This window comes from Cetorhinus maximus, chromosome 11, assembly GCF_964194155.1.
Source record: "Cetorhinus maximus chromosome 11, sCetMax3.hap1.1, whole genome shotgun sequence".
Lineage (NCBI taxonomy): Eukaryota > Metazoa > Chordata > Chondrichthyes > Lamniformes > Cetorhinidae > Cetorhinus > Cetorhinus maximus.
The window spans coordinates 122,420,627-122,445,314 of NC_135889.1; the positions used below are offsets into that span (position 1 = coordinate 122,420,627).

General features: G+C 45.8%; 1 protein-coding gene across 1 annotated transcript in view; it reads right to left on the reverse strand.

Moving 5' to 3' along the window:
• LOC144686879 (villin-1-like) overlaps positions 1-15,998 on the reverse strand; it is a 47,486-nt gene extending 31,488 nt beyond the window's left edge. The window contains exons 1-7 of the mRNA XM_078552689.1: positions 15,884-15,998; positions 12,706-12,799; positions 11,384-11,458; positions 8,854-9,050; positions 8,273-8,381; positions 2,473-2,583; positions 601-803 (exon numbers count right to left, since the gene is read on the reverse strand). Of these exons, the coding sequence (XP_078408815.1) occupies positions 601-803; positions 2,473-2,583; positions 8,273-8,381; positions 8,854-9,050; positions 11,384-11,458; positions 12,706-12,780 (770 nt within the window). The 5' untranslated portion in view covers positions 12,781-12,799; positions 15,884-15,998. The remainder of the gene's footprint in view (positions 1-600; positions 804-2,472; positions 2,584-8,272; positions 8,382-8,853; positions 9,051-11,383; positions 11,459-12,705; positions 12,800-15,883) is intronic.
• Between the last annotated feature and the right edge of the window lie 8,690 nt (positions 15,999-24,688).

The window sequence follows — 24,688 nt, forward strand, 5'->3', positions numbered from 1 at the left end:
ATTCAGTGATTGTAATGCCATTGAATGTCAGGGGGAGATGGTTGGATTATCTCCTGTTGGAGGGGGTCATTGCCTGCCTTAAGTGGCAAGTAACATTTGTGACACACATCAGCCCAAGCCTGGATATTGTCCAGGTCTTGCTGTATTTGAACATGGACTGCTTCAGTATCTGAGAAGTTGCAAATGGTGGACAACAATCAAACGAACATCCCCACTTCTGACCTTATGATGGAAGAAGGTCATTGATGAAGCAGCTGAAGATGGTTGGGCTGAGGATACTACCCTGAGGAACTTCTGCAGTGATGTCCTAGAACTGAGATAATTGAACCCCCAACAACCACAACCATCTTCCTTTGTGTTAGGTGTGACTCCAAACAGCGGAGAGTTTTCCCCGATTCCCATTGACTCCAGTTTTGCTAGGGCTCCTTGGTGCCACACTCAGTCAAATGCAGCCTTGATGTCAAGGGCAGTCACTCTCACCTCGCACTTCCCACTAAACCTTCCCACAAACCCCCCCAAGCCATTCTCCCCTCCCCTTCCACACAAACCACCCTCGCACCATTCTCCCGCCACACCTCCAATAATGAAACTCCCACTCACTGATATAGTTTGACAGCCGTTTTCTGATGTTGATCCACCACTTCATCTGGAATCGGTGGTTTAATTTGTTTCTGATCACCAAGCAGGTAAATCATGAGCTTCATCAGTTGCGGTGAGGCAGCCTCATCCTTCCCATCAATCACTGCAACCTGACCACGTCCCCCACGTTCCCGGTCCCGGATATCTTTAGCCAATTGCATTGCCTGAAATCAAGACAGTCTTATTATAGGAGTGTAATACAGCTGCACAAGAGATTGCAACTCCAGGTCCTGCAGAAAGAGTGCACCAACAAGCACCTGCATTTATACAACAGAATAGTATCCCCAGTGATCCACAGGAGCATTGGCAAACAAAATCCAACACAGAGCCACTTAAGGAGATATGAGGAACAGATAGCCAAAGGATGAGGCAAAGAGGTAGCTGCTTAAAGAGGAGGGGGGAGGTCTTATGGTGCAGTGGGTAGTGTCCCAGCCTCTGAGCCAGCAGACCAGGGTTCCAGTGCCACTCCAGAACTTGATGGCCAAAGATGACATAACGTGGCCAAATAGGTTGAGTATCAATCTGGAAATCTGTCCAACACACAATGTTGGGTGATAAGAGTGAGATTTTCCTGGTCAGCTGTGTGATGGAAAGAACATTGGAGACTCTACCATCACCATCCACAGCTCCAGACTACAACATACATGAAAAGTGCATGTGGCCACAGCAACTAGGACTCTGAGTGAACTGTAACACACAGTTCACAGGGAGGCGGAAAGGCTTAGGGAGAGGGGCAATTCCAGAGCTTAGGACCTATCGTGCAATGATTAAAATCAGGGATGAACAAGAAGCCAGGATTGGAGGAGGAGTGCAGAGTGTACTCTATGCTGAGTTTGGTGCTTGAGGAGGTTACAGAGATAGGGAGGGGACAAGGAGGTGGAAGAATTTGAAGACAAGGATTAGAATAAGGTGGAGGGCCAGACAATAGCTGACCAGGCTTTGGGTGATGACTGACCAGCCAGTTTGAACTAATGTGACCCAGTAAAATACAACCAGAAAAGCCTTGGAGTCCAGATAAACCTGGGCTTAGATGGTAGCCACACTCTTATAGTTTGAATACGTTAGCAATAGGATCATTGGTGTTTTCAGAGTTGAAGACTGTACATCCACAAAAGTACCCAAACTTTCCATTTAAATAAAAGGACAGTCTCCATAATACAAGCTGACATATTAATAGTTTTATAGAAACATTGGTCAAACTATAATGCACTACTCCTGCCACCAATCCCTCCCCAGCACATGTCCATCCCACACATTCTGAAAGCGGAGGTAAGATTTTGAATAGTAATAAGAAATAAGTAATAGACATCATTGATTGCAATTTCAATACTCAAGCCACAAATTCATATGAACTTTTAACCCATTTGTGCATCGATTCATTCAGGGGTGAGGAGGGAAAAACAGGCCATCTTCTTCTGAAGCCACTCAGCATGTCAAACCACGAGAAACTGCAGCAGTTTAAAAAGTGGCAGACAACACCGCCTTCTCAAAGGACAACTGGAAATTGGCAATAAATACCAGCCCGGTCAGTAACAGTTAACAGCTCTATATTAAAAGAAAAAGTGTTGAAAGTGATTTTAAAAGTGGGACAGTATAGCTGGGGAATCAGATTGCCTCCTGTAGCTAAGGGGTCAATAATGAGAAGATGGATGATTAAAAGGTGACATTTACAGAGCGGAACAGAACAGGCCAAAACCATCCGGGTAACCCGGCAGTAAAACGTGACAGTGTACGCTGACTCCATCAAATAAACATCCTTCTCCCTCCCCACACAAATTTCATCAACCCTGCCCCCTGACAGTCAAGCTGGAGCAGCCAACGCCAGTCCGTTACCTTGATTTGCTCCATCCGGTTGCTCAGTGGCCCATTCCACTGCACAATGAGCTTCCCCAGGTCCAGCAGGAAGACGTCACCCGTGTTGAAACTCTTCCAACTCATCTCAACCTGAAAGGTTCACAAAATCTGATCACATATCCACCCTAAAAAAATATAGAGGTGGCTTATGGACACACCAACACAAAAATTGCACTTGCAATTTAATCAATATGCCTTTTTTTGGATTGATTCCTTCATTTCCTCACACACATGTTCTTTATATAAAAAAAAATAAGAACATCCATTCTTCTCTGTGTAGATCTGCTCTAGTTGCTGACCTCAGTAATAGGCAAGTTAGTGCCACAGTAATGGTGAGACGTTGGTGTATGTCACTGGACTAGTCATCCAGAGGCCCAGGATTATGCTCTGGGGACATGGTTTCAAATCCCACCACAGCAGCTGCTGAATTTAAATTCAATTCAGTGAAAGCTGGTCTCAGCAATGACGACCATGAAATTACCATGAATTGCTGTAAAAACCCACTCGGTTCACTAGTGTCCTTTAGGGAAGGAAATCTGCTGTCCTTACCTGGTCTGGCCTACATGTGACTCCAGACCCACAGCAATGTGATTGATATTTAAATGCCCTCTTAAATAGCCTAGCAAGCCATTCAAGGGCAATTAGGGATGGGCAAATGCTGACCTTGCCAGTGAACACCCACTTCCCATGAAAGAATAAATTTTAAAAATTGACTAAACCTAGGGTCTATGCCAGTGTTCGTACTCTTAAGCCTCTTTCCACTCAAGTATCTCTACAAAAATGTAGGGCACAGAAACAGACCATTCTGCCCAATTGATCCATGCAGTGTTTGTGCTTCCCACATCCATCTTTATCTCAAGCTATCAGCCTATCTCAGGCTCAGACATTTACAGCACCAAAGGAGGCCATTCGTCCCATCGTGTCCATGTCGGTCAACAAAGATCTGACTACACTAACCCCATTTTCCAGTGCTTAGCCCATAGCCCTGGAGACTATGGCAGTGCAAGTGAATATCTAAATACTTCTTAAATGTTACAAGAGTTTCTGACTCAACCACCCTTTCAGGCAGAGAGTTCCAGACTCCCACCATCATCTGGGTGAAAAGATTTCTTCTCAACTCCCCTCTTATCTTAAAGCTATGCCCCCCTGGTTATTGACCCCTCTGCTAATGTCCACCCTATCTATGCCCTTCAATCTTATACACCTCTATCAGGTCCCCTTCCAACCTTCGCTTATCCAAGGAAAACAACCCCAGCCTATCCAATCTTTCCTCATAGCTCAGACCCTCCAGCATCCTGGTAAATCTCCTCTGCACCCTCTCTGGTGCAATCACATCCTTCCTATAATGTGGTGACCAGAACTGCACACAGTACTCCAGTTGTGGCCTAACCAGTGTTTTACACAGTTCCAGATTAACCTCCCTGCTCTTGTATTCTGTGCCTCAGCTAATAAAGGCAAGTATCCCATTTGCCTTTTTAACCACCTTATCTACCTGCCCTGCTACCTTCAGGGATCTGTGGATATGCACACCAAGGTCCCTCTGATCTTCAGTGCTTTCCAGGGTCCTACCATTCATAATGTAATCCCTTGCCTAGTTAGCCCTCCCCAAGTGCATTACCTCACACTTTTCCGGGTTGAATTCCATTTGCCGCTGCTCTGCCCACCTGACCAGTCCATTGATATCCTCCTGCAGTTTATGGCTAACCCCCTCACTATTTACCACCCTACCAATATTCAGGTCATCCATGAACTTCTTGATCATACCCCCTACATTTAAGTCCAAATCATTTATGTACACCACAAACAGCAAGGGCCCCAGCACCGAGCCCTGCGGAAACCCACTGGAAACAGGCTTCCGGTCACAGAAACATCCATCTACCATCACCCTCTGCTTCCACCCTCTCAGCCAATTTTGGAGCCAACATGCCACATTGCCTTGGATCCTGTGGACTCTTACTTTCTTGACCAGTCTGCCATGAGGGACCTTATCAAAAGCCTTGCTAAAGTTCATGTAGACCACATCAAACACACTACCCTTCAACATTCCTGGTTACCTCCTCAAAAAATTCAATCAAATTTGTGAAACACGACCTTCCCTTAACAAATCCATGCTGACTATCCCTGATTAATCTATGTCTCCCCAAGTGCAAATATATTCTGTCCCTCAGAATTCTTTCTAGTAACTTCCCCACCACCGAGGTTAGACTGATTGGTCTGTAATTTCCTGGTCTATCCCTTCCTCCCTTTTTTAATAATGGAACACTGTTAGCAGTCCTCTGGTACCTCACCTGTGGCCAGAGAGGATTTGAAAATTACTGCCAGGGCACAGAATCGCACACTGCAGAAGAGGCCCTTCGGCCCATCGAGTCTGCACCGACACGTGAGAAACACCTGACCTACCTACCTAATCCCATTTACCAGCACTTGGCCCATAGCCTTGAATGTTATGACGTGCCAAGTGCTCATCCAGGTACTTTTTAAAGGATGTGAGGCAACCCGCCTCCACCACCCTCCCAGGCAGTGCATTCCAGACCGTCACCACCCTCTGGGTAAAAAAGTTTTTCCTCACATCCCCCCTAAACCTCCTGCCCCTCACCTTGAACTTATGACCCCTTGTAACTGACCCTTCAACTAAGGGGAACAACTGTTCCCTTTCCACCCTGTCCATGCCCCTCGATCAGGTCGCCCTTCAGTCTTCTCTGCTGCAACGAAAATAACCCAAGTCTATCCAACCTCTCTTCATAACTTAAATGTTTCATCCCAGGCAACATCCTGGTGAATCTCCTCTGCACCCCCTCCAGTGCAATCACATCCTTCCTATAATGTGGCAACCAGAACTGCACACAGTACTCCAGCTGTGGCCTCACCAAGGTTCTATACAACTCCAACATGATCTCCCTACTTTTGTAATCTATGCCTCGATTGATAAAGGCAAGTGTCCCATATGCCTTTTTCACCACCCCATAACATGCACCTCTGCCTTCAGAGATCTATGGACACATATGCCAAGGTCCCTTTGTTCCTCAGAACTTCCTAGTGCTATTCATTGAATACTTCCTTGTCAAATTACTCCTTCCAAAGTGTATCATCTCTCACTTTTCAGGGTTAAATTCCATCAGCCACTTATCTGCCCATTTGACCATCCCATCTATATCTTCTTGTAGCCCAAGACACTCAACCTCACTGATAACCACCCAGCCAATCTTTGTGTCATCCGCAAACTTACTAATCCTATCCCCCACATAGTCATCTATGTCGTTTATATAAATGACAAATAATAGGGGACCCAGCACAGATCCCTGTGGTACACCACTGGACACTGGCTTCCAGTCACTAAAGCATCCTTCTGTCATCAGCCTCCGCCTCCTACAACTAAGCCAATTTTGAATCCACCTTATCTAATTACCCTGTATCCCATGTGCATTTGCCTTCTTTATAAGTCTCCCATGTGGGACCTTGTCAAAGGCTTTGCTGAAATCCATATAAACTACATCAACTGCACTACCCTCATCTACACACCTGGTCACCTCCTCAAAGAATTCTCCTGATATCTCCTCCCTTGCCTCCCTCAACAGCCTGGGATACATCTCATCCGGGCCTGTGGATTTATCCACTTTTAAGGCCACTAAACCCGCCAGTACCTCCTCTCTCTCTATGTTAATTTCTTCTAATATTTCTCAACCCTGATGTCTATACCTGCATCATCCTTTTCCACTGTGAAGACCGAAGCAAAGCATTCATTGAGGACTGTACCCATTGTCTACACACACATTACCTCTATGGTCCCTAACTGGCCCTACTCTTTCCCTAGTTATTCTCTCGCTCTTTATATATTTAAAAAAACCCTTTGGGTTTTCCTTCTACCCACCAATGCTTTCTCATGCACTCTTAGCTTTCCTAATTTCCTTTTTAAGATCCCCTCTGCACTTTTTATATTCCTCTAGGGACTCTGCCATATTGAGCCCTCGGTATCTGCCATAAGCTTCTCTTTTTCTCTTAACCCTAATCTTTATGTCCCTTGACATCCATGGTTCTCTGGACTTGAGTCCCACCCCTTTGTCTTTACAGGAACATATTTGCCCTGTACTCTTGCTATTTCCTCCCTGAATGCCTCCCGCTGCTCTGACACAGTTTTATCTGCAAGTAGCTGCTCCCAGTCCACTCGGGCCAAACCATATCTCATCTTAATAAAATTAGTCTTTCCCCAGTTTAGAACTTTTATTTCCAGCCCAACCTTATCCTTGTCCATAACTATCCTAAATCTAACCAAGTTATGGTCACTATCTCCAAAATGCTCCCCTACTGGTAAGTCTTTCACCTGCCCGGGCTCATTTCCAAATATTAGATCTAGAACTGCCCCTTCCCTTGTTGGGCTTTCTAAGTACTGGCTAAAAAAGTTCTCCTGGATGCAACTTAATAATTTTGCTCCCTCCCTACCTTGCACACTAAAACTATCCGAGTTAATATTTGGGTAGTTAAAATCCCCTACTATTACTGCCTTATTATTCTTACACTTCTGAAATTTGACTACATATTTATCCTCTATCACTGCCTGACTGTGAGGGCCAACAGTACACATCCAACAGCATGTTTGCCCCTTCTGTGTTTTTTACTTCTCCCATACATTCTGCAACCAAAAGGAACATGTTCAAGCCTTACTTTTTTTTTTTAAAAAAGTTACCCTAAAAGTTAAAAGGGGGAGCCTATAATTCCCCATTGCTTTCTCCATGGGAGCACCTCGGCCAATCAGAGCCAACTTGCCAACCAATCCAGCACCCTCTTATGCAGTCTAAATTGTTGAGATGATTTGAAGTTTGGCATTCTTGTGTTTGTCCTCATAAGCGTAAGATGAAAATCTTCGGCGACATGTCTCTCTCATATACAGCAATAAGTTGGCACTATTCTCTCCCATTTTGAAGGTGGGAATTGCATTCTGCTTTTCACTAATCCTTCATGCCTTTTGTGCCATTGGATAACTCTCCATATTTTTTGCACCAGCAGGTTTATGGGCTCTATGTACACAATGGGCATTAATGATAGATTGTACTCTGTACAACATTCCCAATGTCCCACATAGATATGTGTATAATGGTTTGGATTTGGGATAAATTCAAACTCCGCCTACTCTCCTTCAAGCCATAAAATCTTGCTAAAGTTCACATCTACAGGTCTCTAGGACTGCATGCAAGTGGTCACCTTAAATATAGGAGCTTAAGGGAGAAAGGGGAGGCAGAATTGCCAAGCCTCCAGGATTGGCCCGGGTTCTCCAAGACACTGCTGTCAGAAAAACAGAGGCTGAGAGAAAAATAAATAAATAAAATTCTCCGACTGCTATCATATAGGGGAGAAAAGGCCTTTCACCCAATAGGTAATGAGGAGTTTGTCTACTTTTCAATTGGCAGAGAAGGGTGACCAATGGCTGGAGCGGGACGATTGTAGGTTGAGGCCATGTGATGACACCTCCAGGAACATATCCGGAGTTGGCAAAGGGACAAAGCCAAGGGACATTGTCCTCACCCAGGGTGTGAAAGAGCAGCTAGGAATCGCTGAATCAGGAGCAGCAATCCTGGCAATCTCCTCCCTCCCCACTAACCTACAGGCAAGGAGTCTCTGCTGCTGTCCAGACAATTAGTAGCACAAACTAGGGTGATGAAGCTGTACCTACAGAGAAGAGTTTTTTTTTTTAAAATTCAGAGGCAGTCTGGGCACATTCCCAATGGAGATCTCAGCCTGCATCCCGAGAGATTTGTGGTGAATTAAGATGGGTTAAAGTGCTCACCTCACCAGCGCACACAGTCCTCCTTCCTTTCACATGAAGCAGCCTCTTCACATCATAGGTGTTGGTCTCTACATGTTTCAGTCCAGTAGCGACACCTCCCTGCTTGTAACTGCAAAAAAAAAGAGCAGAAAACTTGCTTTTAATTTGCACGTAACATCAGCACCATGGGTAGCGCACTGGCTTCAGAGTCAGAAGGTTGTGGATTCAAATCCCATTCATCTATTGCCCACCCCCAATTCCCCTAGGCCATTTCTGAGGGCAGTTAAGAGTCAACCACATTGCTGTGTGGTCTGGAGTCACATGTAGGCCAGATCAGGTAAGGACGGCAGATTTCCTTCCCTAAAGGACATTAGTGACCATGATAGTTGTCATGGTCACCATTACGGAGACCAGCTTTATTAATTGAATTTAAATTCTACCAGCTGCCCTGGTGGGATTTGAACCCATGTCCCCAGAGCATTAGCCTGGGCCTCTGGATTACCAGTTCAGTGATGTTACCACTACGCCACCATCTCCACCCATACCCTAATACAGATCCTGCCACGGTTGGCTAATAACTCCATACAAAAGACTCTACTCACATGAAGCCCTTCTTGAAATAACTCTTGAAGGCGTCAGACTCGTATCTCTGCAACTCCCGGTGTTGCACAGCCTTGCCTCCCAGGTGATCGTCCATCTGAGTGGTGTAGATTGCAGCTGCTCCCTGCTCATCCTGAGAGGAATCTTTTCCAATCCAGAAGTGGATGCTATAAGTGAAGGAACTCCCAGTTTTGAAAGTCTGGGGATGGGAGGACACAATCAGTACCAATTGATGTTGATCCTGCTACCACAGGTAACAGTGGTGCAGAATAGCATACACACCTTTAACAAGAAGCTAGAAAACACACGAGAGAAAGGAATATGCTGATAGGGGAAGCTAAATTGAGGGTGGGGTGGGGGGAGAGGTGCTGGTTGTTGCAGGCATTGGGGGGGTGGTTCATGTGGAGCATGGACACCATCACCGACCACTTGGGTCGAATGATTTATTTTCATGCGGTAGACTTTTATGCAACTCACTTGGGAGTTTTATTCATTTGAAAGCCCTGACTCCAACACTTCAGGTTGGGGCAAATCGGAAGAATTGTAGCCCAGCCAATGTATCAATTTATCAAACAAATGTCCAAGAGAGCAGGATTACAAACATATGAAATAGGAGCAGAAGTACACTATTCGGCACCTCAAGCCTGCTCTGCCATTCAGCAAGGTCATGGATAACCTGTTTGTGTTTTGAGTTCCACATTCCCATCTACCCCCAATAACCTTTGATTCCCTTGCCTAACAAGAATCTATCTACCTCTGCCTTAAAAATATTCAAATACCCAGTTAGCTTGACATCTGTCGTGGGGAAGTTATTAGAATTGATCATTAAGGAGGTTATAACTGGGCACTTAAAAGAGCTCAAGGCAATCGGGAAGAGTCAGCATGGTTTTGTGAAAGGGAAATTATGTTTAACCAATTTAATGGAACTTTTTGAAGGAGTAACATGTGCAATGGATAAAGGGGAGTCTGTAGACGTGCTGTACTTGGATTTCCAGAAGGCATTTGATAAGGTGCCACATCAAGATTGTTACGGAAAAAAAAACCTCATGGTGTAGGAGGTAACATATTAACACGGATAGAAGATTGGCTGGCTGGCAGAAAACAGAGAGTATGCATAAATGGGTCTTTTCCTGATTGGCAGGATGTGATTAGTGGAGTCCCTCAGGGGTCTGTACTGGGGCCTCAACTTTTTACAATTTACATCAATTGCTTAGATGAGGGGAGTGAAGGCATGGTAGCTAAATTTGCAGAAGACACAAAGATAGGTAGGAAAGTATGTTATGAAGAGGACATGAGGAGGCTGCAGATGGATATAGATGGTTGAGTGAGTGGGCAAAGATCTGGCAAATGGAGTTTAATGTTGGAAAATGTGAAGCTGTTCACTTTGGCAGGAAGAACAAAAAAAGCAGAATATTATTTAAATGCATAATTTGGAGGGATCTGCAGAGGGTATTCTGGTATATGAGTCACAAAAAGTCAGTATGCAGGTACAGCAAGTAATTAAAGCTAATGGAATTCTATCCTTTATTATGAGAGAGATTGAACATAAAAGCAAGGTTGTTATGCTTCAGTTATACAGGGCATTGGCGAGATTGCACCCGAATCACGTGTGCAGCTTTGGTCTCCTTATTTAAGGAAGGATGTAAATGCGTTGGAGGCGGTTCAGAGGGGGTTTACTAGATTGATACCTGGAATGAGCGGGTTGTCTTATGAGGAAAGGTTGGACAGACTGGGCTTGTTTCCACTGGAGTTTAGAAGAGTGAGGGGTGATTTGATTGAAGTTTACAAGACCCTGAACGGCCTCGACAAGGTGGACGTGGAAAGGATGTTTCCTCTTGTGGGTGAGTCCAGAACTAGGGGGCAGTGTTTTAAAATTAGGGGTCACCCTTTTAGGACAGAGACGAGGAGAAATTTTCTCAGAGGGTTGTGTGACTTTGGAATTCTCTGCCCCAGAAGATGGTGGAGGCGGGGTCATTGAATATTTTTAAGACAGAGGTGGCTAGATTCTTGTTAGGCAAGGGGATCAAAGGTTATCGGGGTTAGATGGGGATGTGGAAATTGAAACAAGGTGATCAGCCCTGATCTTATTGAATGGTGGAGCAGGTTCAAGGGGCCGAGTGGTCTACTCCTGTTCCCATTATGTTCTTGTTCTTATGGCCCCGCCTCCACCACCTTCGGAGGCAGAGAGTTCCAAAGTTGCACGACGCTGAAAAATTTCTCCTTGTCTCTGTCCTATAAGGATGACCCCTAATTTTAACACCGTGCCCCCTTGTTCTGGACTAACCCACAAGAGGAAACATCCTTGTCAATACCATTCAGGACCCTATATGCTTCGATTTGAGGAGTGTAGAATCTGAGTTATATAGGGCTGGAGGAGGTGGTTACAAAGATGGGAGAAAGGCTGAGAGGGATGAGAATTTTAAAAACCAGAGCACTGCTGTGCCAGAAGCCAGTGAACATGGACTGATACAAGTGTGTGCAGGAAGAATTCATCACTCAAGACATATTAAACAGCAGAACCAGTTTACTTACTGCAAACACGATGTAACAATCGCCTTCATAGAAATTTCCATAGGATTTCTGTGGCACAGGAACCATCAGCATTTTCTAGGAGAAAAACAAATACCCATACATCACAAAAACAAATCTGTTATTTAGTATTCTGTTGTTATAGCAACACTCATCAGTGCCACCAGCCCCAATTATGCCCCAAAATAGTCATTTTGTCAGAATATGGTTCAGGTTACACACAAATCCAGCAAAGAAACCAGAGATAATCCTGCACTTTTTATTAAAAAATTGTAAATGTTCCACTAAAATGTGAGAAAAAATTGTTAGGCGTCAGCATTGTGCAAAATAGATACAGAGTAAAGCTCCGTCTACACTGTCCCCATCAAATACTCCCAGGACGGGTACAGCACGGGGTTAGATACAGAGTAAAGCTCCGTCTACACTGTCCCCATCAAATACTCCCAGGACGGGTACAGCACGGGGTTAGATACAGAGTAAATCTCCGTCTACATTGTCCCCATCAAACACTCCCAGGACAGGTACAGCACGGGGTTAGATACAGAGTAAAGCTCCGTCTACATTGTCCCCATCAAACACTCCCAGGACAGGTACAGCACAGGGTTAGATACAGAGTAAAGCTCCCTCTACACTGTCCCCATCAAACACTCCCAGGGCAGGTACAGCATGGGGTTAGATACAGAGTAAAGCTCCGTCTACACTGTCCCCATCAAACACTCCCAGGACGGGTACAGCACAGGGTTAGATACAGAGTAAAGCTCCGTCCACACTGTCCCCATCAAACACTCCCAGGACGAGTACAGCATATAATACAGGTTAGATATTGGGTAAAGCTCCCTCCCTTCCTCTATACCCAGGGTAGCAGCTGGTAAAGTAGTGTCATACTTATGTTGCTGTAATCCAGAGAACTCAAAATCCAAATCCCACCACAGCAGTTTGAGAATTTGGATGCAGTTTAAAAAAAATAAGCTCAATATAGAAAGCTGGTTTCATTAAAGGGGACCATTAAGCTGTTGAATAGGCATAAACACCCAAAGAGGTTCACTAATATCTTTTAAAGGGAAGGTAACTTATTCTTGTATGAACTATCCCCAACTAAGAGTCCAGTCCCACTCCAACTCTAATGGTCCCCTGAAGTGGTCTTGCAAGTCCCCTCAGTTCAGTGCAATCAGCAAATGCCTAAACCTTGCCGGTGACACCAACACCCCAAGAACGGTTCTCCCAGCAGTTTTGACCGGAGAAAGAACTCACTATACCCAGAGCACTGGCCGAACTTTCACATGATGGGGGCCCCAGTACATTAAACAAGAGAAGGTTCCACTTGCCTCTATTCGCCATATTTGAATCCCTGGTGTGGTTTTACTCAGAGAGTTGGAGACGGCAGCTGTCAGGTCTGGCATGGCTCTCAGCGTGGGCTACCTTCAACGATGAGAAAAAGGGGAAGATAAGACACAAAGTCCAAGCATTCCCATAACACAGTCAACACATTGGCTCCACGCTTCAGGAAGGATGCCAAGGTCTTAGAGAGGGCATGCAATGGAGGTTCTTCAAGATAGAAGGATAATCTCCACTTGCGAGGAGTCCAAAACTAGCGATCCTAAATACAAGATAGTCATTAATAAATCTAATAGTGAATTCAGGAAAACTAGTGTGGAACTCACCACCACAGGGAGTGGTTGAGGGAAATAGTATAGATGCATTCAGGGGAAACTCAATAAACACATGAAGGAGAAAGGAATGGAAGGTTATGCTGATAGGGTGAGCCGATGACTGGTGGCAGGCAGTTTGTGTGAAGCATAAACACCACATGGACCATAGGCTGACTGCCCATTTGTGCTGTACACCCAATGTAATGTACCAGGGATGAGGGACTTCAGTTATGTGGAGAGACTGGAGAACCCAAGACTGTTCTCCTTAGAGCAGAGAAGGGCTTAAGGGGGGATTTAATAGAGAGCCATTAATCATAGAAACTTTACAGCACAGACCATGATTAAAGCCAACTCCTATAGACAAGGGATCTTGAAAGGAGTGCAGTTCAGGTTCACCAGGGTGTTAAATGAAGGTGAAAGGTTGCATTAAACTTGTATTTCCTTGAATATGAGAGATTTAAGGGAGATCACAGAGTTGTTTTCAAGATGGAGATTTGATAAGGGCAGCTAAAGCAGTTTCCTCTGATTGGAGAGTCCAGAACAAGTTTCAGTATGTTATTGCCCCCTCCTGGTATTGACATGAACTGCAGCATTAACATAGAAGCCAATTGTTTCTGGGAGGAAGCAGGTGGAATGGAGAATGTTACAAGGGCAATTGTTTCTTCAATAAAGAATCATACAGCACAGAAGGAGGCTATTCAGCCCATTATGTCTGTACTGAAAGAGCTATTCGTTTAGTCCCACTTCCTCTAGAGCAGAAAGAGCTTCCCAATAGCCCTGCAAAATCATCCCCTTCAAAACTTATCCAATTTAGTTTTGAAAATTATTATTGAATCTGCTTCTACCACACTTTCAGGCAGCGCGTTCCAGATCACAACTCGCTGCGGTTCCTTTAAAAAATCCTCATCTTCCCACTAGCTCTTGTCAATATCTTTAATCTATGGGTTCTGAAGAGCCACACAGACTCGAAACATTAACTCTGTTTCTCTCTCCACAGATACTGTCAGACCTGCTGAATATTTCCAGCACTGTTTTTATTTCAGATTTCCAGCACCTGCAGTATTTTGCTTTTTATTTTCTTTAACCTGCGTTTTCCCTCTGGTTGCTGACACTCCTACCACTGGACAATATATCCTTGAAGGAGCAGTGGCCACAACTGAACAGATACTCGAGCTTCTATCCAATAAAGTGACTAGATATTGCTGCAACAATGAGCAGCCACCCTCTTGTCCTTTTGTGGTCACCCTCTTGCTTAATCAAGGGAGTGTCAATGAATTGACAGGCCTTTTATTGCAGCCTGAGCTTTCCCTGCACAAATGCAGCCAAATTCAAGCAACTCAGATCCTTGGTTTACTGGAGTTGATCAAAGGTCAGGCAAAAGAATATGCAACATTGCAGGAAAAAAAAGCTTAAAGTGCAGAGGATGTGACAGGAGCCAATCTCCAATTGCCATGTTAGGACTAAACTGGGAGGCCACTTTAGATAAACTGGTCATAAAAAAGGTTCAGTTTGTATGAAGGAGAAAGCAGGGGCTCTAATTGTACACCTCTGGGGGTGGGGTTCATGGTGAAGGGAGTACGGTGCTGGTATTGCCAACCCTCCAGGATCGGCCTGGAGTCTCCAGGAATTGAAGATCAATCTCCAGGACACTGCTGTGTGCAGTCCTGGAGAAAAATCAGCAGGACATTAAAAAGAGATATACCTTTTTACATTTTTTCTGAACATTTCTCTTTACCACATTGAAAATGGGGGGAAAAAATTGCTGTTTGACTGATAGTTCATGTCTAAATGCAGCAAGAACTGGACAATATCCAGGTTTGGGCTGACCAGTAACATTCACGCCACACAAGAGCCAAGCAATGGCCATAACCATCTCCAAGAAGAGAGAATCTAACCATTGCCCCTTGATGTTCAATGGCATTACCATCACTGAATCCCCCACTATCAATATCCTGGTGGTTACCATTGACCAGAAACTGAACTGGACTAGCCATATAAATACTGTGGCTACAAGAGCAGGTCAGAGGCTAGGAATCCTGTGACGAGTAACTCACCTCCTGACTCCCCAAAGCCTGTCCACCATCTACAAGGCACAAGTCAGGGGTGTGATGGAATACTCCCCACTTACTTGGATGAGTGCGGCTCCCACAACACTCAAGCTCAACACCATCCAGGTCAAAGCAGCCCCGCTTGATTGTTTGTGGATGGGGTGCCATTGACTCCCTCCACCACTGACACACAGTAGCAGCAGCAAATGAAAAAAATCAAGTGACTCCTGCTGAATTGTGTGCATGAGGCATAGGGTCAGGAGGAGGTCATTCAGTCCATTGAGTCTATTCCATCATTCAATCTGATTATGGTTGATCTGTATTTTAACCTTCCCCCTGCCCGCTCTGCCACTCCCTGACTCTCACACAACTGACCCCCACCAATTAAGGCAGTTTTGTTTCATACAGATGCTAGGAAGTCAAACTCTGATTGTAGAGTCGGGGTCCCAACTCTGGACGCAAGAGCCCAAAGATAATAATAATAAACCCCACCACTTCAGTCAAATCAATCAAGCTGAACTTCAGGGATTTACCCTACAGCTTTTCAGTATCATAGACAACAGAGAGACTACAACTGGTACCAACTCTGGAGGAAAAATAAAATGGACAGCGACCAAGTCAAATAGAGACAGTTTACCAGGAAGACTCCATCAGGCCATTGCCTCACAGAATATTACTTTCCACTTTCAGACAGAGACACAATTGGTACTTATTTACAGCATCTTTTGTTTGTACTTATTAAGTTACACAACTTTTCCTTTCAGCGGTAGCCTCCAACCAAGAGAGAGAGAGAGATGTAGTCTTACCTTCAAACAGGAGGTCTGTCAAGAAAGAGGAATTGAGAATCCTGACTATCAGGTGGATGAACTTCGCACTTTGAGCTTGTGTAAACTGCACAAATTACCTCCACCACTAACCACACTTCAGCAGTGCCTGACACGAGAGAGAGAGAGAGAGAGAGCAAACCTAAAGTTACTCACCATGTCAAGGTAGAAAAGAGAAAGGGGGTGGGGTGGGGTGGGGCAAAGAGAGGTCTAGTGTGAGAAAATCAGGTTAAATATTTGTTTGTGATGCTAATTGGCAGATTGTTAGCAACATGTTACTCAATTAATGAAAATAAAGTCAGTTGAGTTTTTGATAGCAGGGCTCATATCTGTTAAAGGAGAGGAGGGACCTTATCTAGTGGGCACTGACAGTATTTCTCCTGCACTGACCTTCATCATTGGACAAGTGTCCAAATAGAACATTTATTTGTATTCCTTTGACTTTAGACAACGAGAGGTGATCTGATTAAACTCATTGAAATGGCAAAAGTGTTCAATGGGTTAGAGATTTGGGCAGATCAAGTACAAGGGGACATCATTTTAAATTAGAGTCAGGCCATTCAGGGGTGATATCAGGCAAAGCACTTCTCTACATAAAAGCCAGCGGGAATCGGGACCACCCCCTTTCCCAGAAACACAATGGGTCAATTAGAGCTTTCGAGACTGAGATTGAGAGATTTTTGTTTGGTGAGGATATCAAAGGATCTGGAGCAAATGTGGGGAAAATAGGATTAAGGAATGGATTAGCCATGACGAAGAGTGGTACAGGTCAAGGGGCTGAATGGCCTCCTCCTGTTCCCATCTTGCATTAAAGATTATGGCTGTCCTGCCAGAAATGATTATTTCTGAATAATTCAGCTACAGCAAAACTTTAATAATTGTTTCCCCCACCCAGCCCCCACAACCAACCCCCACAACCAACCCCCACACAGCCCCTGAACCCCCAAACCACCCCACCCTCCCACACAACCCCACCACCCCGAACCCCCCACCCACACCGCACCACCCTCCCACACAACCCCACCACCCCGAACCCCCCACCCATACCGCACCACCCCCCCACACAACCCCACCACCCCGAACCCCCCACCCACACCGTACCACCCCCTGAACCCCCCACCCACACCGCACCACCCCCTGAGCCCCCCACCCAAACCACCCCACCCTCCCACACAACCCCACACCCTGAACCCCCTACACCCCCATCCCTCCCCCCTCCTGCACACCCCAACCTGCTCATCCTATCCCGCCCCCACCACCTGCTCACCCTATCCCGCCCCCCCACCTGCTCACCCTATCCCGCCCCCCCCACCCGCTCACCCTATCCCGCCCCCCCCACCCGCTCACCCTATCCCGCACCCCCCACCCGCTCACCCTATCCCGCACCCCCCACCCGCTCACCCTATCCCGCCCCCCCACCCGCTCACCCTATCCCGCCCCCCCCACCCGCTCGCCCTACCCCGCACCCCCCCACCCGCTCGCCCTTTCCCGCCCCCCCCCCACCCGCTCTCCCTACCCCGCCCCCCCACCCGCTCGCCCTACCCCGCCCCCCCCACCCGCTCGCCCTACCCCGCACCCCCCACCCTCACGCCCTACCCCGCACCCCCCACCCGCACGCCCTACCCCGCACCCCCCACCCGCACGCCCTACCCCGCACCCCCCACCCGCTCGCCCTACCCCGCACCCCCCACCCGCTCGCCCTACCCCGCACCCCCCACCCGCTCGCCCTACCCCGCACCCCCCACCCGCTCGCCCTATCCCCCAACCCCCCTCTCCTCTCCTCTCCTCTCTTATTTGTAGAATGATATGACACAGGAGGTGACCTTGTCCCTCAGGCCTATGCTGGCTCTTTGAACGGGCCCTCCAATTAGTCCCACTTCTCCTGTTCTTTCCCCACAACCCTGCAATTTGTTCCTTTTCAAACATTTATCAGTCCCCCTTTGAAAATTCCGATTGAATCTGCTTCCACCGCCCTTTCAGGCAGCGTGTTCCAGATCACAACAACTCACTGTGTAAAAAAAATTTCTTATCTTCCCCCCCCGCCCCACCGCTGGTTTCTTTCAATCAGCTTAAGTCTGTGTCCTCTGGTTACAGCTTTCCTGTGAATGAAAACCTTACTCAATCGATCAAAACTCTTAATGATAGTAAGCGCCTCTATTAAATCTCCCCTTAACCTTCTCTGCTCTGAGGAGAATGATCTCAGCTTCTCTCTCCACATAAGTGAAATCATTCTAATGAGACTCTCCCTTTAATGGGCCTCTGTTGGTGAAACACTCTTCAAACAGCAGATTAACAGCTCCAACACACAGAAACACCTGCTCCTAGTTTCTCTGAACAGTCAAAATCCACATTACTGTAACCATGGTAACTGTGGCAGCCTTCCTCGTTACCTCAGATGGCCCTATTGGTGTAAAAAGGGCAACATCGCCTGGCAAGACCTAAAAAGAATTGCTCACTTCCTCAGAGGGCAGTAACTTCATTGCAGCACTGAACCCAGCTGGGAAACAAAATGTTTCAACTTTCATCATTGCATCTACTTAGCACTGCAGCAACTCACCAAGCCTCCTTCCACAGCACCTTCCAAACCCCCAACCTCTACCATCTAGAAGGACGAGGGCAGCAGATACATGGGAACACCACCACCTGCAAGTCCCCCTCCAAGTCACTCACCATCCTGACTTGGAAATATATCAGCCGTTCCTTCACTGTCGCTGGGTCAAAATCCTGGAACTCCCTCCCTAACAGCACTGTGGGTGTACTTACACCACATGGACTGCAGTGGCTCAAGAAGGCAGCTCACCACCACCTTCTCAAGGGCAAGTAGGGATGGGCAATAAAATGCTGGTCCTGGGAGCCTTGGAGGGTATGTAGAGGAGCATGGGTTGGGACAGAGGGTATGAGGGGCCATGTTTTGGCATGCGTGTGGGGTGTGTTATGTGGGGGGTGATGAGGAGAGGTGAGGGTGGGGGGGACGTTTTCATTTTAATCTATTTTATTTAATTAAAGTGCCGGAGCACAGAGGCAGAGCTTCTGCCCAAGCCCACCTCCGCACTCGGCGCAGGGACAGCAAGACCAACTTCTAATCCAACCCCCACTCCCGGAACAAAAATCCCAACTGCGGGCCGCCATTTTTAAAGGTCATGTTGGCAGGGCCGGGAAATCTCCTGTCTCTGTAACACCCAGTCCGGGAGTAAAAATCTGGACCATTGGCTCCAAAGTTTGTAACTTAAACAAGGCCCCTGATGCACCAAGGCACCAGTGAGGAAGAGCTACAATTGGCGTTCAGCAGACAGAGGGCTCAGTGGACAGTGTACATGTCTCTACATGTCTGAACTTCATAAAAATATTGCCCCCCGCCCCCCCACCGCCACCCACCACCCATTGTAATCACGTGAATAGCCAGGATATCAGTATTGATGAGAAGTGTGGAAATTAGACTGAGAAACCTCTGGACTCTGGTACTGAAACAAACCTTTGGATACCTGTCAGCAGCTCCATGGCAACACCTTTTGGCAATTTGCCAGAGGTTCCCGGAGCCTTTGGAGATCTCATCCATTCCAAGATTTACACGAACTAACACTAATAAAGTAACCAGCTAAAACGACTAACACTAATAAAGTAACAAACTAACACTAACAAGCTAACAGTACCATTAGCAAACTTATAAAAATGAACACCAGCGTCAACTTTAGCTAACAAACAAACCCACAATGCTAGCCTAGATGAGCGGACTGACAGCAATTGAGCTAATACTGTCAAAGGCACCGTCCTTCAGGTGATGCATTTTAGTCCAAGGTTCTACCTACATTCTTGGGTGTAAAAATCTGACAGTCACTATTCCAAAGAGCAGGGGAGTTTTCCTCACCATCCCAGAGCCAATATTAACCCTCAGCCAATATCACCAAAAACAGATGATGTGATCATTGTCACATTGCTGTTGGTGGGAGCTCGTTGTGCACAAATTGGCTGCATTACAACAGTGACTACACTTCAAAAGCATTTCATTGGTTGTAAGGCATTATATTATTATAGCTTTTTTTATATTCAGCCAGGTGAATGTGCATCAATGGTATTTATTGCCCATCCCTAATTACCCTTGAGAAGGTAGTGGCGAACCACCTTCCTCAATACAACTGAGTGTCTTGCTCAGCCATTTCAAAGAGTAATTAAGAGTCAACCACATTGGCTGTGGGTCTGGAGCCACATGTAGGCCAGACCAGGTAAGGACAGCAGATTTCCTTCCCCAAAGGACATTAGTGAACCAGATGGGTTTTTATAACAATCAATGATAGTTTCATGGTCACCATTACTGAGACTAGCTTTATATTTCAGATTTATTGAATTAATGGAATTTAAATTCCCTGGAGGCTGTGGTTAGATTTGAGCACATGTCCCTGGATTATTAGTCCAGACCTCTAGTTTACTAATCCAGGAACATAACCACTATACTACTGCCCCCACCTTTCTGTCTTGACGTTCACTGAATTGAATTTAAAAAGCCCCCTTAATTATCATAATTTGTTTATCAGGCATTATTAAATATCTTTCTGTAGCTGCTACCACAGAGCTTGCTTTGTAATAAAATCACTCTATCTTACAAAGTTAAGAAGTAAACACTTTCGGCTTTTCAGTGTAAACATCAGACAGTAAATGAAGAAATGAACACTCAGTAACATTAGACTGTAGTCAGCCCTGGTTAGAGTGTATGGGAACACTGCTTTTAATCTGGGCACTGCACTTCCGGAAGGATAGATGTTTGATTCATTTACGGGATGTGGGCGTTGCTGACTAGGTTAGCTTATATTGCCCATCCCTAATTGCCCTTGAGAAGGTGGTGGTGAGCTGCCTTCTTAAACCACTGTAGTCCATGTGGTGTGGGTACACCCACAGGGCTGTTAGGGAGGGAGTTCCAGGATTTTGACCCAGTGACAGTCAAGGAACGGCGATATATTTCCAAGTCAGGATAGTGAGTGGTTTGGAGGGGAACTTCAAGGTGGCGGTGTTCCCATGTGTCTGCTGCCCTTGTCCTTCTAAATGGTAGAGGTCACGGGGTTAGAAGGTGTTGTCGAAGGAGCCTTGGTGAGTTGCTGCAGTGCATCTTGTAGATGGTACACGCTGTTGCTACTGTGCGTCGGTGGTGGAGGAGTGATGGATAGGGTGCCAATCAAGCAGGCTGCTTTGTCCAGGATGGTGTTGTGGGAGCTGCACTCATCCAGGCAGGTGGGGAATATTCCATCACACTCCTGACTTGTGCCTTGTAGATGGTGGACAGGCTTTGGGGAGACAGGAGGTGAGTTACTCATCGCAGGATTCCTAGCCTCTGTCCTGCTCTTGTAGCCACAGTATTTATATGGCTAGTCCAGTTCAGTTTCTGGTCAATGGTAATCTCCAGGATATTGATAGTGGGGGATTCAGCATTGGTAATGCCATTGAACGTCAAGGGGCAATGGTTGGATTCTCTCTTGTTGGAGCCAGTCACTGCCTGGCACTTGTGTGATGTGAATATTGGGCTTGAAGAGTGTGCAATGCAGATTCACCAGAATGATACAGGGGTCAAAAGGGTTAAAAGGTTGGATAAACTAGGTTTGTATTCCCTCAAGTGTAAAAAGATTAAAGAGTGATCTAATTGAGGTATATAAAATGGTTAAATTAGTTGACAGGGCCAATAGAGAGAAACTATTTCCTCTGGTGCCAGGTGTAGACAGGGATGGTGGGGGGCGGGGGTGCAGAGTGGTGTGGAGTCCAGAACAAGGGTTGGGGGTGGGGGGGTGGGGAAGCGGGTGGGGGGTGGGTGGGGGGGAGTGTGCAGAATCTTAAACTTAGAAATTAAAATCAAATTGAAATTAAAATCGGGGGTGATGTCAGGAAGCATTTCTTCACACAAAGGGGATAAAGTAATTCTCTGCAGCAGCAACACGAGTGATATTCGCCACTAACAGGATGCTGCTGATAAGCCAAAAAGACATTCTGCCTATCACACAAATGAGTAATGTGGTATATGAATTTCAGTGCCAGTGTGATGCTGGGTATGTAGCCTGTATGTCCCAGAGACTGGCAGATTGTATCAAACAAAATGTTCCAGCTGCTGTTCACAACAGGCAAGGTACAGACCATAACCAACCAGCCCGGGCTTGCAAAACTCAAAAACAGTGTCCAACATTAGATATGATTCTGCGATTGGACAACAATTACTAAATAATCCTCAGTGTGCTAAGAATTACGCTGACAACCAATTTTAGATTGTCAGACAGACTCGCAGTGTGGCACATTTGTGTGTACTGGAAGCTACATATATTAATACACGGGGCCCTGTTCTTTGCAGACAGGAAGAACATGTACACACATTACGCCTGTTTCTGCTAAACAAAATAAGTGATAGTCATTCGCTGGTTCATTCCTTAGGGCAATGCCTTGACCAATCAGAGTCAAGCTGCCTTTTTTAAATTTCAAACAATGCTTGGCAGTTAACTTTCAGTCACCATTGACTGGTGCATTTTCAATGGCAACGCCTCTACCAATCAAAGTACACTTGCCAACCAATCAGTACTCTTCTCTCACACAGTATAAAGTTGTTGCTTCCCCTGAAATTGGTATTTTTGCTCTTGTTCTGATGAGCTTTGACAAATGTATTTTTTCAGCAATACTCAAATTCTGTACTACCAAATAACTATTTTAACATAGGAAATAGGAGCAGGAGTAGACAATTCGACCCCTCGGGCCTGCTCCACCATTCTGATCTTCTACCTCAACCCAATTTTTCCACACTATCCCCATATTCCTTGATGTTTTTAACATGTAGAAATCTATCGATCTCTGTCTTGAACATACTCAATGACTGAGCTTCCACATCCCTCTGGGGTAGAGAAATTCAAAAGATTCACCACCCTCTGAGTGAAGAAATTCCTCCTTACCTCAGTCCTAAATGGCCCACCTCTTATTCTGAGACCATGTCCCCTGGTTCTAGACACCTCCTCCCCCAGGGAACAATGGGAACAATGGAATTTACATTAAAAGGGAGAATCATGTATAAAGGAGAATGAGGCTGTGTCAGGGAAGGCATCGTAAGATCTACAGAAGTGTGAAAAGCCCCCAGTATTTGTGCATCAAGCTTGCTGTCTACAGAAACCGAAGCTGGGAAAAGCCACTTTGAATTATATTGTCCAGGGTATTGTGTTGACGTGCCTGGATCTGTTTAAATCGTTTTGTTTTTACAGTTGCCTCAATGGGAGTGCAACTGGAAGCCAGATTAATTTGGGGATTAAGAGTATTTATAGTAGTAATTTACATACCTATGTATGCGCTTGAAATCTTTTCTTTTGTTAATAAGTGTTTAATTTAGTTTTCTAAAAATCTCCAAAGTCTTGGTGGACGTATTACTACTGAACTCAGGGTAAGCATCTTGAAATAAAATACAAATTGCAAAACTGTTGTGAAAGGGGGATTGAGTTTCCCTCATGGATTCAATCCGCTTGGCACACACCATCTGCCACGTCACAACACTGGCTGTGGCCTCAATTCCACTTTCCTGTCCGCCACCCCATAACCCTTGACTCCCTTGTCTATCAAAAATCTGTCTAACTCTGCCTTGAATAAATTCCCCAGCCCCCACTGCTCCCTGGGGAAGAGAGCTCCACAGACTAACGACCCTCTGAGGGAAAATAAAATTCCTCATTTCCATCTTAAAAGGGAGACCTCTTATTCTTAAACTATGTCCCTGAGTTCTCGCCCCCTCTGTCAAGAGGAAACAATCTCCTGGGGTATCCACCCTATTAATTCCCCTCAGGATCTTATATGTTTCAACCAAATCACCTCTCATTCTTCTAAACACTGATGGGAATAGGCCACAGTCCGTTTCCTCAAATTATCATTATGAACAAGAGGAAGAGATGGAGGCCATTTGTCTCTCAAGCTTGCCCCGTCATTCAATCAGATTGTGGCCCATCCTGTAGCTTAACTTCATTCACCAGCTGTATCTTCATAAATTCATAACATTGCCGCTAACTAACAGGTATCAGGCACTGCACACTGGGTAGCAGTCTTGCCTCTGATTCAGAAGGTTATAGGTTCAAATCCCAGCACAGAGATTTAAACACAAATCCTACGCTGGGATGCCCAGTGCAGCACTGAGGGGGTGCTGTACTGTTGGAGGTGCTGTATTTCAGGTGAGATGTTAAACCAAGGCCTTATTTGCTCTCTATAGTGAATGTAAAAGACCCCACTGCACTATTTCAAAGAAGGGTAGGAGTTCTCGCTGGTGACCTGGGCCAGTATTTATTCCTCAACCAACACCATGAAAAAGTATATTATCTGGCCATTATTCACATTGTGGTTTGAATGTGGGGCATAAGTGGCCAGGCTAGGGTAGGGCAGTGCTCCCTCCATACAGCACTGGGAGTGTCTGCCTAGACCATAAGATGTAGGAACAGAAGTAGGCCATTCGGCCCATCAAGTCTGCACCACCATTCAGTCAGATCATGGTTGATCTGATAATCCTCAACTCCACTTTCCTGCCTTTTCCCCCATAACCCTTGATTCTCTTACTGATTAAAAACCTATCTATCTCAGCCTTGAATATACTTAACGACACAGCCTCTACAGCCCTCTGTGGTAAAGAATTCCTCCTCATCTCTGTTTTAAATGGGTGCCCCCTTACTCTGAGATTATGCCCTCTGGTCCTAGACTCTCCCACAAGGGGAAACAACCTCTTAGCATCTACCCTGTCAAGCCCCCTAAGAATCTTATATGTTTCAATAAGGTCGTGCCTCATTCTTCTAAACTCCAATGAGT